The 12,259-nt window shown below is 34.3% G+C and overlaps 1 protein-coding gene across 1 annotated transcript in view; it reads right to left on the bottom strand.

The window, feature by feature from the left end:
• Positions 1–12,259, bottom strand: part of LOC124403652 (polycystic kidney disease 1 like 1) — a gene marked incomplete at its 5' end in the record, with an annotated part of 34,593 nt that overhangs the window by 5,442 nt on the left and 16,892 nt on the right. Inside the window, 15 exons of the mRNA XM_046877351.1 lie at positions 366–506; positions 603–704; positions 2,186–2,420; positions 2,560–2,672; positions 5,245–5,313; positions 5,824–5,929; positions 6,035–6,157; positions 6,430–6,548; positions 7,699–7,881; positions 8,370–8,454; positions 9,215–9,347; positions 11,413–11,530; positions 11,649–11,737; positions 11,825–11,894; positions 12,076–12,192. Of these exons, the coding sequence (XP_046733307.1) occupies positions 366–506; positions 603–704; positions 2,186–2,420; positions 2,560–2,672; positions 5,245–5,313; positions 5,824–5,929; positions 6,035–6,157; positions 6,430–6,548; positions 7,699–7,881; positions 8,370–8,454; positions 9,215–9,347; positions 11,413–11,530; positions 11,649–11,737; positions 11,825–11,894; positions 12,076–12,192 (1,803 nt within the window). The remainder of the gene's footprint in view (positions 1–365; positions 507–602; positions 705–2,185; positions 2,421–2,559; positions 2,673–5,244; positions 5,314–5,823; positions 5,930–6,034; positions 6,158–6,429; positions 6,549–7,698; positions 7,882–8,369; positions 8,455–9,214; positions 9,348–11,412; positions 11,531–11,648; positions 11,738–11,824; positions 11,895–12,075; positions 12,193–12,259) is intronic.

Genomic DNA, 12,259 nt, shown 5'->3' with positions numbered 1-12,259 from the left:
AATTGAAACTTTTGCCTTTCAGTTTCACAATGCACAAATTTAGACCAGAAACAAACTTCAAGGATGTGTGAGTGGATGGAAATATATGTGCAAAAAAAAATTATTAATATTTATATATATATATAAGATATCCTTCATGGTCATTAAAACTTTACCAGTGCTTATTTGAAAGAGGTCTGCACTCATTTCTATAACGTTGCATTAAGCAGCTTGCTTACAGCCTATATACTGCATATGTGCTTACAGCAGCCATGGCATGTCTCGTAATTAATTCGAAGGCTGCAGAGAAAGCAGCTTTAATCAAATCCTTGGGCGAGACTTCTATTAAGTATCGTAAAGCTGACACTAATCAATGTGTCTCCTACCTGTTCCCAAAAGGCAGCAGGACTTATGTCGACAAATGTCTTAAAATCGTCTCTTTGCAGGTGTTCCACTGTGCCTATGATCAGCATAAAGCAATGCACCGAACAGGCGAAGCACAGAAGACTGAGCAGGACTACAATCACCTGCAAGATAGAGATAATGTACAGCATGCAATAGGTTGTCGGATTGATTTATAGCAAGAGTAAATGAAAAGATGTTTTAAGAGCAATGGAAATTACTTCTATCCAGTTGTACAAGTCTGTCCAGAAACACCATCCACTCTGAGCGATGACGTATGTTTGAAAGTAAAGTTGAAGCAGAGTGAGTAGGAGCAGGAGAAGCTGCAAGAGTTGGAAGTGGTTAAAGAGAAAAATGTTTCACCTTACATATTGATATAAGATTTATAACATGTACAACACTGGTATACAAGGAGAAAGCCTCGGAAGTGACAGTAGCTAAATTTGACCAGAATTGGGTCACTAATAAAGGAAAATTAAGTCCTTAGTGTTGATTGGCTTCCGTTTGCAAGATAAAGCTTCAGGTCAAAATTGCATCAAAATAATAAAAAATTAGAAGAGGTGTGTGTGACCAGTTTCATTAAAAATAGAAATAAATAAATATATAATAGGTTAAATTAAAATGTTAAAACGCAACACGTTTATTCACAATGTCCTTTCTGTACTCAGCTATTTAAAAAAATAAACTCTAATGAATTTTTCTTTTTTATCACATTTCTTACTGATGCATCAAGTCTCAATTCAAGCACCAAAAACCGCCATGATTCTCCAGCTTCTTCTTTTCTGACGTTTAGAATTCTTAATTTGAGAATTACCGCCATCTACTGTGACTTATATCCCTATATTTCCATACCAAAATCCTGCCATGGTTCACACATCCGGCAATTTAAACCGTCCGTGTGGAAACATAGCAAAAGTACTGTTTGGTGTCCCGATCATTTACACAAAACACCATCATTACTTTAAAACATATACATGAATATTTTGTCTTCATGCTCGATGTTGATTATGGTTTCACTAATAATAAACATACATTTGCATATGCTTTATTTGTCTATGCCCATGTTGATTAAAGTACTAAAAACTTGAAAAGTATTCATTTAAGGTACATTTAGAACAGATAAAAATGTGCGATTAAGCTGCGATTAATCGTGAGATAACTCGTGACAATCATGCCATTAATCGCGATTTATGTATTTTACTGACAGCACTAATAATTAAAAATTGTTAGCGTGAAATATCTTGAAAACTTTATCACCTGTTTTTTTATTCATCTAAATCAAAATATGTAAGAATTTGCACCTTTTATCTCGGAGGTCATTAATTTCCCAAAATTTGTAGACCACTGTAATAGTAAATCTTTGTTAATGTAGCAACTATTTATATATTTACTGACTTTTATAGTCAATATAACATGAATTATTACAATAATTAACGTGCTTTACAAGTATTCCAGAACTTTAAATGTTATTATATATTTCTGTATTAAAACATATGCATCATTATTTAATATTAACCTTTGGCAAATCTCTATTTTCTAAGATGGATAAAACACCAAAAGACATGCATGATTATAATTATATGTATAAGTATAATTATTATGTTATCTTAATTCCAGTAGCATGCAACCTCAATAAATCAAATGTATTTAAATCAGTGTATGTCATTTTAGCTGATATACCCTCACACCCCTGAATGTAACCTTTATACCTATTGCTATCAGCTCTGCCACTGCACTGACTACCAGGCATCATGTGACATGAGCAGAAAGATAAGCTCTGATAAGACTGCCCTTGCTTTCCCACCTCTCCACCTGTAGTGCAGTAATCAAGGGCAGAGGTGGTGTGTTGAAGTCTGGTCGAGTAAATGAAGATCGAGGATAGAACAGCTCTCGTGCATGACGTTTCTCCAAGCATGGTGACTGTGGTAAAGAGGTTATAAACAGGGCTGTATAATGTGAACTGCAGCATTACAGCATGAGTGGAGCTGCTTATCCAGCCTGATGTCCAAAGTTTCTTAAGTATTCTGGATGCTTCAGACCTATAATAGAAAAGAAGTCATGGGAATGGTTCCTTAAGGGTCAAAAAATTATTTTTTGTTGTTTTTAAGCAATTTAAACATAACAAATTAATTATGAAAATGATGAAATGAATAAGTGACAATCAGAAGATATTTTCACCTGTTTTTTCCTAAAGAGACATTCAATTCTGGTCCCTCATAACAACTTCGTTTCCCACATCGATAAGGTTTAGTGAAAACACTGAAAACAGACGCTAGAGCTCCAGGTGAAGACTAAAAGAGAAATATAAAAAAGTCAAAGGTTTCCATGAAATACCAGTCCTGCATTCTACTCAAGGGAGTGATCTTGACCTTGCTCTCCAGACCTCCCTGATCCCCCTGAAGCCTTATTGCCCACTGGAGTTCTCATGACATAAAAGAAAACATTCGCTGCTGCTAAGCATCAAATTATATACATATCCTATTATTAGCAACTTATATAAATATTATTCACTGTCACTTTTCACACACATACATACACTGACAATTTCATTTGTTTAATTGTATTTCTTTTTGAAATGCCAGTTTGCACTCTGTTTTATATGTAGCATCATCTGCAATATTGTATGTATTTATATAAGTTACGGTTGTTAAATTACATTCTGCTTTTTTCTTTTATTTATTAATTTATATATATATATATATATATATATATATATATATATATATATATATATATATATATATATATATATATATATTTTAAAAAATACTGTTTGTTTTACTGTCTGTTTAACCTGATGCTGCTGTAATGCAATAATTTCCCTCACACGATCAATATAGTATAGCTAAGTCTAAGTCTTCGGATGGCCAGCATGAATAAGATCAAATTGATAGCTGTGGATGGCACTACATAAAAACCATAAAGGTTGCTGTAAATGTTCTTCCTTGAGTAGCATTCGGCCTGCAAACTATTGCAGACCGTTTTGCATGTCTACATCATTTAACATCTTCATGACTTCAGCAGAGTCAAAATGATAATAAATTCAGTAATTACTCTGATTCACAAGTTCCTGGTTACACGTTTACACTTTTTGCCAATATAGAATATAGTTAAATATCAGGTATTACCCAGATGAGGATGGGTTTTCTTTCTTCCTCATGCCGTGTCAGTTATACTTTACTATCGTCATATCTGGCCAATTATTCTAAGTGCTATATAAATAATAATTCAATTGAATATCAGTTACAACTGAATCTACAGCTGAATGTATGAATGAATATAGAGGAAATATAAGCCTGTACAAGATCTAATGCAATTTACTGTAAGTGTGAAAGGAACTGTCCTGTAATTGTTTTCCGTAAAAGTTATGCTAGAAACAGGAGCATATAAGAATGATCTTAATAACACAAACCTGTCAGTCAGCACTACTGTCTTACATTTAAAGTTGTGTTTACTCGGATGTCCAATTTTAGAAAATATTATTTTACTTATTTAACACCTAGTCTTAATTTCACTCATTTCGTTCAGACAGACAGTCTCTTCAATAAGGGTTTAACTTAATGTTTTTTGTTCAGAAAATCTGAGCTGTTTTTAAATTCTATCATATAATTTTATTGATTTTAGTATAGATTTTTTTAATACTCTTGCTGAACGATTTGGCTTTAAACAGTCAAAATCAAAACTGTAAAAGAACAGGAGTTTGCATTAAAAAAATACGGTAATCCCCCGTTTATTGCCGTGGTTACGTTCCAAAACCACCCACCTGTATACAGTACCGTACTGTATTAACATTTTACTTCATTTTTTAATTAATAATTATATTTCTATTAATAAATTTCAGTATTTCAACATAAAACTCAAGTTTTTTGGTCTATCATGCTATCTGTGAAAAAACGGGAAAATCAGCCAAACAAATTAGTTATGTGACAGATGCAATAAACCGGGGACGCGAGATTCGAACCGCAGTAAAGTGGGGGATTATTGTACTATTAAATGGATGTATATGTATTTGTTATATAGACATTTACATTATTTGGCAGACATTCTTATCCAGACCGATCTATAATTATCTCTTTCATACAAATAAGCTGTTGAGGGCCTTGCTCAAGGGTGCAGGAGCTAAGTGGTGGTGGGATTTGAACTCATGACCTTCTGATCAGAAGTCTAATACTTCAATTACTGACCTACCCATTCCCCACAATACAAATCAGATCAATCTAATTAACTCCAGGGTGTAAATACTTTGTGAATTCAGTGAAATGTGTATAGAGTATAAAATGATTGCATGAATGCAGTGCACCATGACTCATTTTCAGAGGGAAGCTTTAAGGGTTTGAGGGCAAAACAAATGAAAACACAAACAGTGCATTATAGCTGTATTGCAAATGTAAATATATACTACTGCTCCAGTGTTCATTTCTCATTTTAACATTTTTTGCAATTTTGTGAAACCGATTTGTAAAATAAATAAATAAATAAAGGTCCCAGCAATCATTGCAAGCTTCAAATATGGCTGCTAACTCAAATATGAACTCTAACTCTCAGACCACACAAACACACTCTCTTGCTCCAACTCTCCAAGCTACTAATTGAGCACAGGTGTACTCAAATCTACTCTCACACACACTTTAAAAGAGACATTTATTTACAAGCTCCATGCAAAGTATCTTTGATTGTGTATTTCACTTGCAAATTATTGAAATGTGTGTGTGTGTGTGTGTGTGTGTGCCACATTTTAGAGGCCACAATAGTTTCTGTGTGACAAAATAAATATTGTAATTTAGATAATGTGTGTGTACACGTAATGTTTTACCAAATTACATGTTTTTTTGCTTGTTTTGGTAATGATTGTTAGTGATTTACCTGACATGAATTGTGTGCGTTTTCCATCTTCATAAAGACTGGTTCTCCAATTAGAGAGACAGTTTTCACCTGTTAATGACATAGTATCAGTTTCAGGTTAGAATTAATCCCCTTCTGCAAATAAAAACCTATTTATTGCATCTTAGTTTTAAGAAGCAATCCTATCTTGTTCTGTTTTTAAATTATTCTACATTTTAACTTTGTTATATTAAAATACCTGTTTGTCAGGGGTAAGAATATATCTCTATTTTCTTTTCTTTGAAAAATATATTTAAAAATATTTGTCCAGAACTGTATATTATTCTTTTACATATTTAAAATAGATTTAACACATAAAATTTAATAATTAAACCAAAACTATTTCATTTCAATTTAAATCAATTTGACCACCAGATGTCGCTGTTGTGCCTACTATTACTAAAGCGTAATACAACTTTATTAAACAAATAATCAAGAATTAAATATATACAACACTGCCATCCTAGAAATATCTCCTTAAGCATGAGAAACAATAAATAAATAATGTAAATAATCTAATTTCAGCATACATGGAACAGTCAGATTTTTCTCAAATCTTACATTGTGTTTCAACCCATTATAATTATGGGAATATGGGTATGGCTTATGTAGAAGTGTGTTTGCTGTCCAGTTCCACCAGTTCTCAAGCTTCTGGATTGATGGATTCCTAAATTTTCAACATAATCATTATAGGTTAAATGACCTTACCATCAATGTCTATACGGTATATTCAGTAAATAGATTATAATGCTTTGAAATACGTGACATTTACCCTGTAAAGCAAGCTCTGATTGCCTGATTCAGATAAAACTGATCATTAGAGGAGGAAGAGGAGGACTTTCCATAAACCAGAAAGCCAACTATAGATAAAGCAAACAGGTACAACACCAGTTCCCTGTAGAAAAAATGAGACAATTCAATAAACAATTCAATACCACACCTCTGTATGGATTTTGGGCTCATATCTTATATTATTTTCCCATCATCTATTATATAAATCAATATTTTTGTTTAAGATTTTAAAAGATATCCATCAACTAAATCAAATGAACAGATGTGAACACGGCAAAATATTTATAAACCGTAAACACTATGACATTAAGGTCAGTATGATTAAATTTTTATACAGTTTTTATTTTATTTATTAAAAATAAATTACATATAAACCTGATTGCTTTCTTTAGATGAGTTCTTTTTTTAATTTGACTAGCAACAAATTGAAGCTCTCTGGAAGTAGGTGGTCGCGCAAGCCGCAGGTATCTGGCTCTCTGACGGGCTGCCAGCATCTGTCAATCAAAAACACCTTTGAGTGACATTCACCTTTAATACAGTTATGACAAGCTATGTTAAATAATAAATGTTAAATAATATACACACACATCAAAGTCTAAAGTGTCATAAAATTAAAGGGCACTTTTCCAGATTATCTTTTGTTCTTATGCTAATACTTTTTCCGATTTTTCGATTACTATATTTGGGTTTTTGGTAAACACTGCATTATGAAAAAGACACTGTGAAAAACAAGTTTAGTGTCTTTAGCAAAGAGTTCCTTAGAAAATGTGCATTTGAATTAAATACATTTCAGGCTTTTATCTGTTATAAGCAAAAAATAAAACAATCCATGGATTGCTATTACAGGAAAATAGTTGATTTGGCACTAAATACAATAATTAATAAACCTAAGAATTCCGTCATCTTTTTTTAATTTATATATTAGAATTTTGTAGGAGCATTCATTTGCATTCATTTGATCAAAAAGCATTATATTTGATTGATTAATTGAATGAATTGAAATGACTCACATTTAAAATGAAAGAAATCAGAAAGCTTCACTATATCTTATGTGTATCTTATAAGTCTGTTCTGTGCACAATTCGCCTCTATTATAAAAAATAATAACACCTCGTCATAGACAGCCACATTCCACATTTAGTCACCATTTGCTGTGTATTATGTCACTAGATTTTGAAGTGTGCTTGTGTTGATTTGTGCTCATTCAGAGCACAAGTGCATTAGTAAATTCAGGTAAAAAAAAATTGGGTGAAAAAGCCTGGAGTGCAGTCAGCATTCTATTTCATCCCAAAGGTGTTTAGATTAGAGCTCTATAGCAGGATAATAAAGATCTTCCCCGATGTAAATGTTTTTTTCTTCGTGGAGTTAGCTTTGTGCACACTTTGAACTGGTTTAAATCTCGTAGTTAGCGAAGTGAAAATTTCATGCTATCACATCCGAAAATATAATTGTATGCTTTCAACTTTGTGGTAACAGTTTGGGGAAGAACCACATATGGCTGAAAAAGTCAGATCCCCCAATTCTTTGTTCCGTATATTGTGTACATATTGTGCGATTAGCTAAACATTTCTCTAGGTGTTATATTTTTTCACCTGATACAATTTCTATAAAGCATAAAGATCACTCTTTAAAAATTCAAAATACCTTTTTAAAAGTCATACTGATCTCCTCTGTGTAAGGATATGAGCTGGATTGTTTCTTCACACAGGCTCCAGTGTGTCTGCTATTTTGAAGCAACTCTACGATGGGCTCATCAACAGCTGAGTTTGGGGATATGTAGCCTCGGCCTTGGTATTGTAGAGTCACTGATACCGCAACAATAAATATCTGCATTAGAACAAATTGTCATTACTATCACATTGTCAAAGCACAATCAGAGCTGATTAATAATTTCAAATGTATGAATGATTTCTCAAAAGCTAAATAATAGACAGATTACAAGGCAAAATGACCTATTTGTGAATAAAAAAAAATTTCAAAGGTCTCCAACATACATCTTTCATGTGCTCATCTTAGACTTTATTAATAAACAAGCAAAATTCTTCTAGGAGATTAACCTTAAATTCTTAAAATGATGCTGTTCACAAAACTAAAACAAAAAGTCTATTCTCAGTTTCAATAATATTCGTAATCCGATATTTTTATATCCATGTTAAAATCCTACTGCAGTGAAAACTGGCACTGACACTGACACAATGGTTGTGTCGATAAAACAAAATTGCTAGTAGTTACAACCAGAGGATTACATATTACATAAATAACTAATAAAACAGAACCATACATAAGTAAGACATGGAAATGATGGGCAGATTTACCATTGCTGGGTGTGCTGCAAAAGCACAGAAGAGCAGAGAGAAAAATGTTGAGTGGATCCACAGTACACACTTTGTACAGCTGAATCTGTGAAGGAAAGTGTTCATAATACTCTTTATTTTCAAAGGAAAACTAAAGTATGTTTAATCCTAATCTCTGGGTCCATATCTGTATTCTTACAGACCAAAATAGGGTATGAAGTGCATACGCCATTGCATTCATTCTTGTGTTTAACCCTCTTTTTTTGGGAAGGGGAGGGGGGGCACCAACCATGATCTTTCATACCCAGTAGCAAATGTGCAGTTGCATCACCCCTTCCATGGATGATGATAATCGATTTATTATTTGTCCTAAGAATTTTTTTTTAATCAAAATTCACTTATAAAAATGCTGTGTTTAAGGTTTTTAGTCATGATTTACATGTATTTGTAAATCAAGCTCATCATTTGTAATAATTAGGCCTTTAAAAGGCTAACTGCAGGCCTCATTTAGGGCCTTTTATGTACTGTGTTGCAAATGGAAGGGCCTGACCCAGGAACGCTGGCCAAAAACACATCATGAATGAGAAGCCATTCACACCTATTGGTGAATAAGTATTGCCAATTCACATTCTGTCATGTTTGTGGGAGACAAACTGTAGACCATGTAGGAAACCGAGATGGATACAGTAAGAAAGAGCAAAACTCACAGACAGTATGATCATCAACCCAAACTCAAGCTTGAACTGGAATCTAATGTTTTATTAGCAAGTGTTGCCCTGTGTCTTCCGTTAATTTGAGTTATCAGTGAATGAGTTGCCTGTGCTTATTTCAGAAACAAATCCAGAAGAATTGCTTTTGAAACTTACCTCAGTCCGAGGAATCCAGTAATGATTACACAGGTAACAGATAAACACAGCCACAGAGTCCATGTCCCATAGTAGCAGCAAGCTTGCAGAGTTCTTCTTCTTCTAAGAACGCTACTTTTTGAGAAACTATTTACTGCAAGTAAATAATAAAAAAAGGAACAACATATTGTATTAAAAGCCAATTATTTTACTACAATTCAGTTCTAAACAACTGTGTATTCATTTTGTTACTCTCCACATGATTTGCACTATACATTCGCCAAAATCCTGATCCACATTGTCACCATACTGTTGCTCACAGATGATCACCTCTTCATTTTGTGATTGATCAACTTTATTCCCCTGTAGTTACTGCAGGTCTGCACACCTCCCTTATTCTGAAAAATTGGTACCAGCACAATCCTTCTCCATTCCTTAGACACCCTTTCACGTTCCAGAACCTTGTTAAACTATCTGGTGAAAAACTCCACTGCCATCCCATGCTTCTACTGGTATGTCATTTGGGCCAAATGGCTTGCCACTCTTCATCTACTCTGCTCTCACTTTCTCCTTACTAATCATATCCACATTCTGCTTCACCATCTCCACATCATCCACCCTCTCTCTTTCATTTTCCTCATTCATCAGCTGCTCAAAATACTCCCTCCATCTTCTCAACACACTCTCCTCACTAGTCAACACAAAATCCATCTCCATCCTTTATTGCTCTAACTTGTAGCACTTCCTTCCCAGCTCAGTCCCTCTGCCTGGCCAATCACTACAAATTCTTTTCCCCTTTCTTAGTGTTCAACTTCACATACAGCTCCTCATATGCTTTTCCTTTGCTTTCACCACATCCCTCTTTACCTGCTGCCGCATCTCCTTGTACTCCTGCCTACTTTTCTCATCTCTCTGCTGATCCCAATTCTGTTTTTGCCAACCTCTTTCTCCTTATGCTCTACTGCACTTCCTCATTCCACCACCACGTCTCTTTGTCTTCCTTTCAATTTACACGTCACACCAAGAACCTTTCTAGCTGTCTCCCGTATCACTTCTGCAGTAGTTGCCCAATCATCCAGCACCTCTTCACCACCACTAAGCCCCTGTCTGACCTCTTCCTTAAATCACATACTACAGTCTTTCTCTTTCAGTTTCCACCATCTAATTCTTTTTTCAGTTCTAACTCTCCTCCTCTTCTTCTTCACCTCCAAAGCCATACTACAGACCACCATCCGATGCTGTCCTGCTACACTGTCCCCTGCCAACACCTTAGTCTCCAATCTCCTTCAGTTTGCATCTCCTGCATATAATATAGTCCACCCTGTGTGCACCTTCTTCGACTCCCATATATCACCCTATGCTCCTCCTTCTTCTTAAAGTAAGTATTTATTAAAATAAGTATTTAGCAATAAGTAATGTCATCTATTTAAATGTTTGTAATGCTGGTAAAATATCATTCTTTGCCCACTTACACTTACAAAACATACAATTACATATGAAAATGCCACACCGTGTGCCTTATTTTATGTTTTATCAAGTTATAAACGGATTAAATGTTTCTCCTTGCCTATGTCTCCCTGAATCCTGACCATTAATTAAGGATGTGCTGAGGGGGTAAATACAGTTTTACAATTGTCACCCAAATGTAAAAGATAATGCAAGTGCAAACTGATTTTAATAATATTTTTCTGAAAATTCATATATACCTGAGCTGGCTGATGGCACTGTGTAGCTACAAACAGCACTGTACACATGTGTAAAATCTCTCTGAGTGTATCTGGTATATCATGAACATATACATCTATACAACCATATAGACAAATGTATTAGGACACCTGACTTTTTCCAGCCTTGTGTGGTTTATTCCCAAACCGCACAGAGTTGGAGGCACACAATTGTACAGGATGTCTTTGGATGTGGTAACATTTAAGTGCTTGTTCATTTGAACAAGGAGACCCAAACCTGTCCCAGCATGACAATGCCCCTTTTAAACTGATGCCCTTGGGAATGAACACAAATCTCCACAACCACACACTAAATCCAGTGGAATATCTTTCCAGAAGAGTGCAGGATTTTATAATAACAAATGGAATGTTAAAAATATGCAAATAGATCTTATGGTTAAGTGTCCACAGACTTTTGTCCATATAGTGTAGCTTGGAGGGTGAATTGAGTGTTTATCTATGCATTGACCCTGTCTGACATTTTTCCAATGTTACCTGGAATATTTTCTTCAATAATTTCAATGCAACTCATAGAGTCAGAGGGTTTCTGCAGTCCTGAGCTTTCTGCTTGTTTGCTGGAGAACCTAGACTGCAAATCATCTTCTTTTAAAATCTGTAAAGCAAACAATAAGAATACTTTGTATATAATGTATTTATAATTCAATAACATAAGAGGCTCAAGCTCTTCGTTTGTGATATTTCAATTAAAACGTTTTCTTATTGTACCTCACCTCACGTTTATTTTTCCACGGTGAAACTCGGCTCCACGAAATGTTCTGCTCAGACACATTGTCCCACAACCGAAATGCATCCTGATCAACTGTGAAATAATTATGAACATATTGCACTGACAGCAACAACAGAAAGAGCAATACTTGCAAATGGACGTTGTTATTCTTGATTGTACCTTCCAAAGCGAAGCTGCAAGGCATTCTGACTTTATACTGATCGCCTGAGTGGCTTCTATTTTTGTGTAGCTACAATTTCAAGAGAAAAGGGATAATCAATGGTATTATATATATATATATATATATATATATATATATATATATATATATATATATATATATATATATATATATATATAAAAACTATATACTATACAAGTGGACTATAATTGCATGTTTTTCCTGTCTGAATAACATCAACAAAACTGACCGTGCTCATGCGGAATAGGAAGGACACAAGAGAGCCTAAAGGCAGCATAGTAAGCGCACACAGTCCCGTCCACACGGAGAGCAGTGAAACACCAGTTAGACCTGACTCCAACCAGCACTGACATTATGAAAAAGAAAACGTAACATCAATATAAATAAAAAAATAGATTCTGCATTATTTTCAC

This window comes from Silurus meridionalis, chromosome 21 (genome assembly GCF_014805685.1).
Source record: "Silurus meridionalis isolate SWU-2019-XX chromosome 21, ASM1480568v1, whole genome shotgun sequence".
NCBI classification, from domain to species: domain Eukaryota; kingdom Metazoa; phylum Chordata; class Actinopteri; order Siluriformes; family Siluridae; genus Silurus; species Silurus meridionalis.
This window is presented reverse-complemented; position numbering and strand designations above follow the sequence as displayed.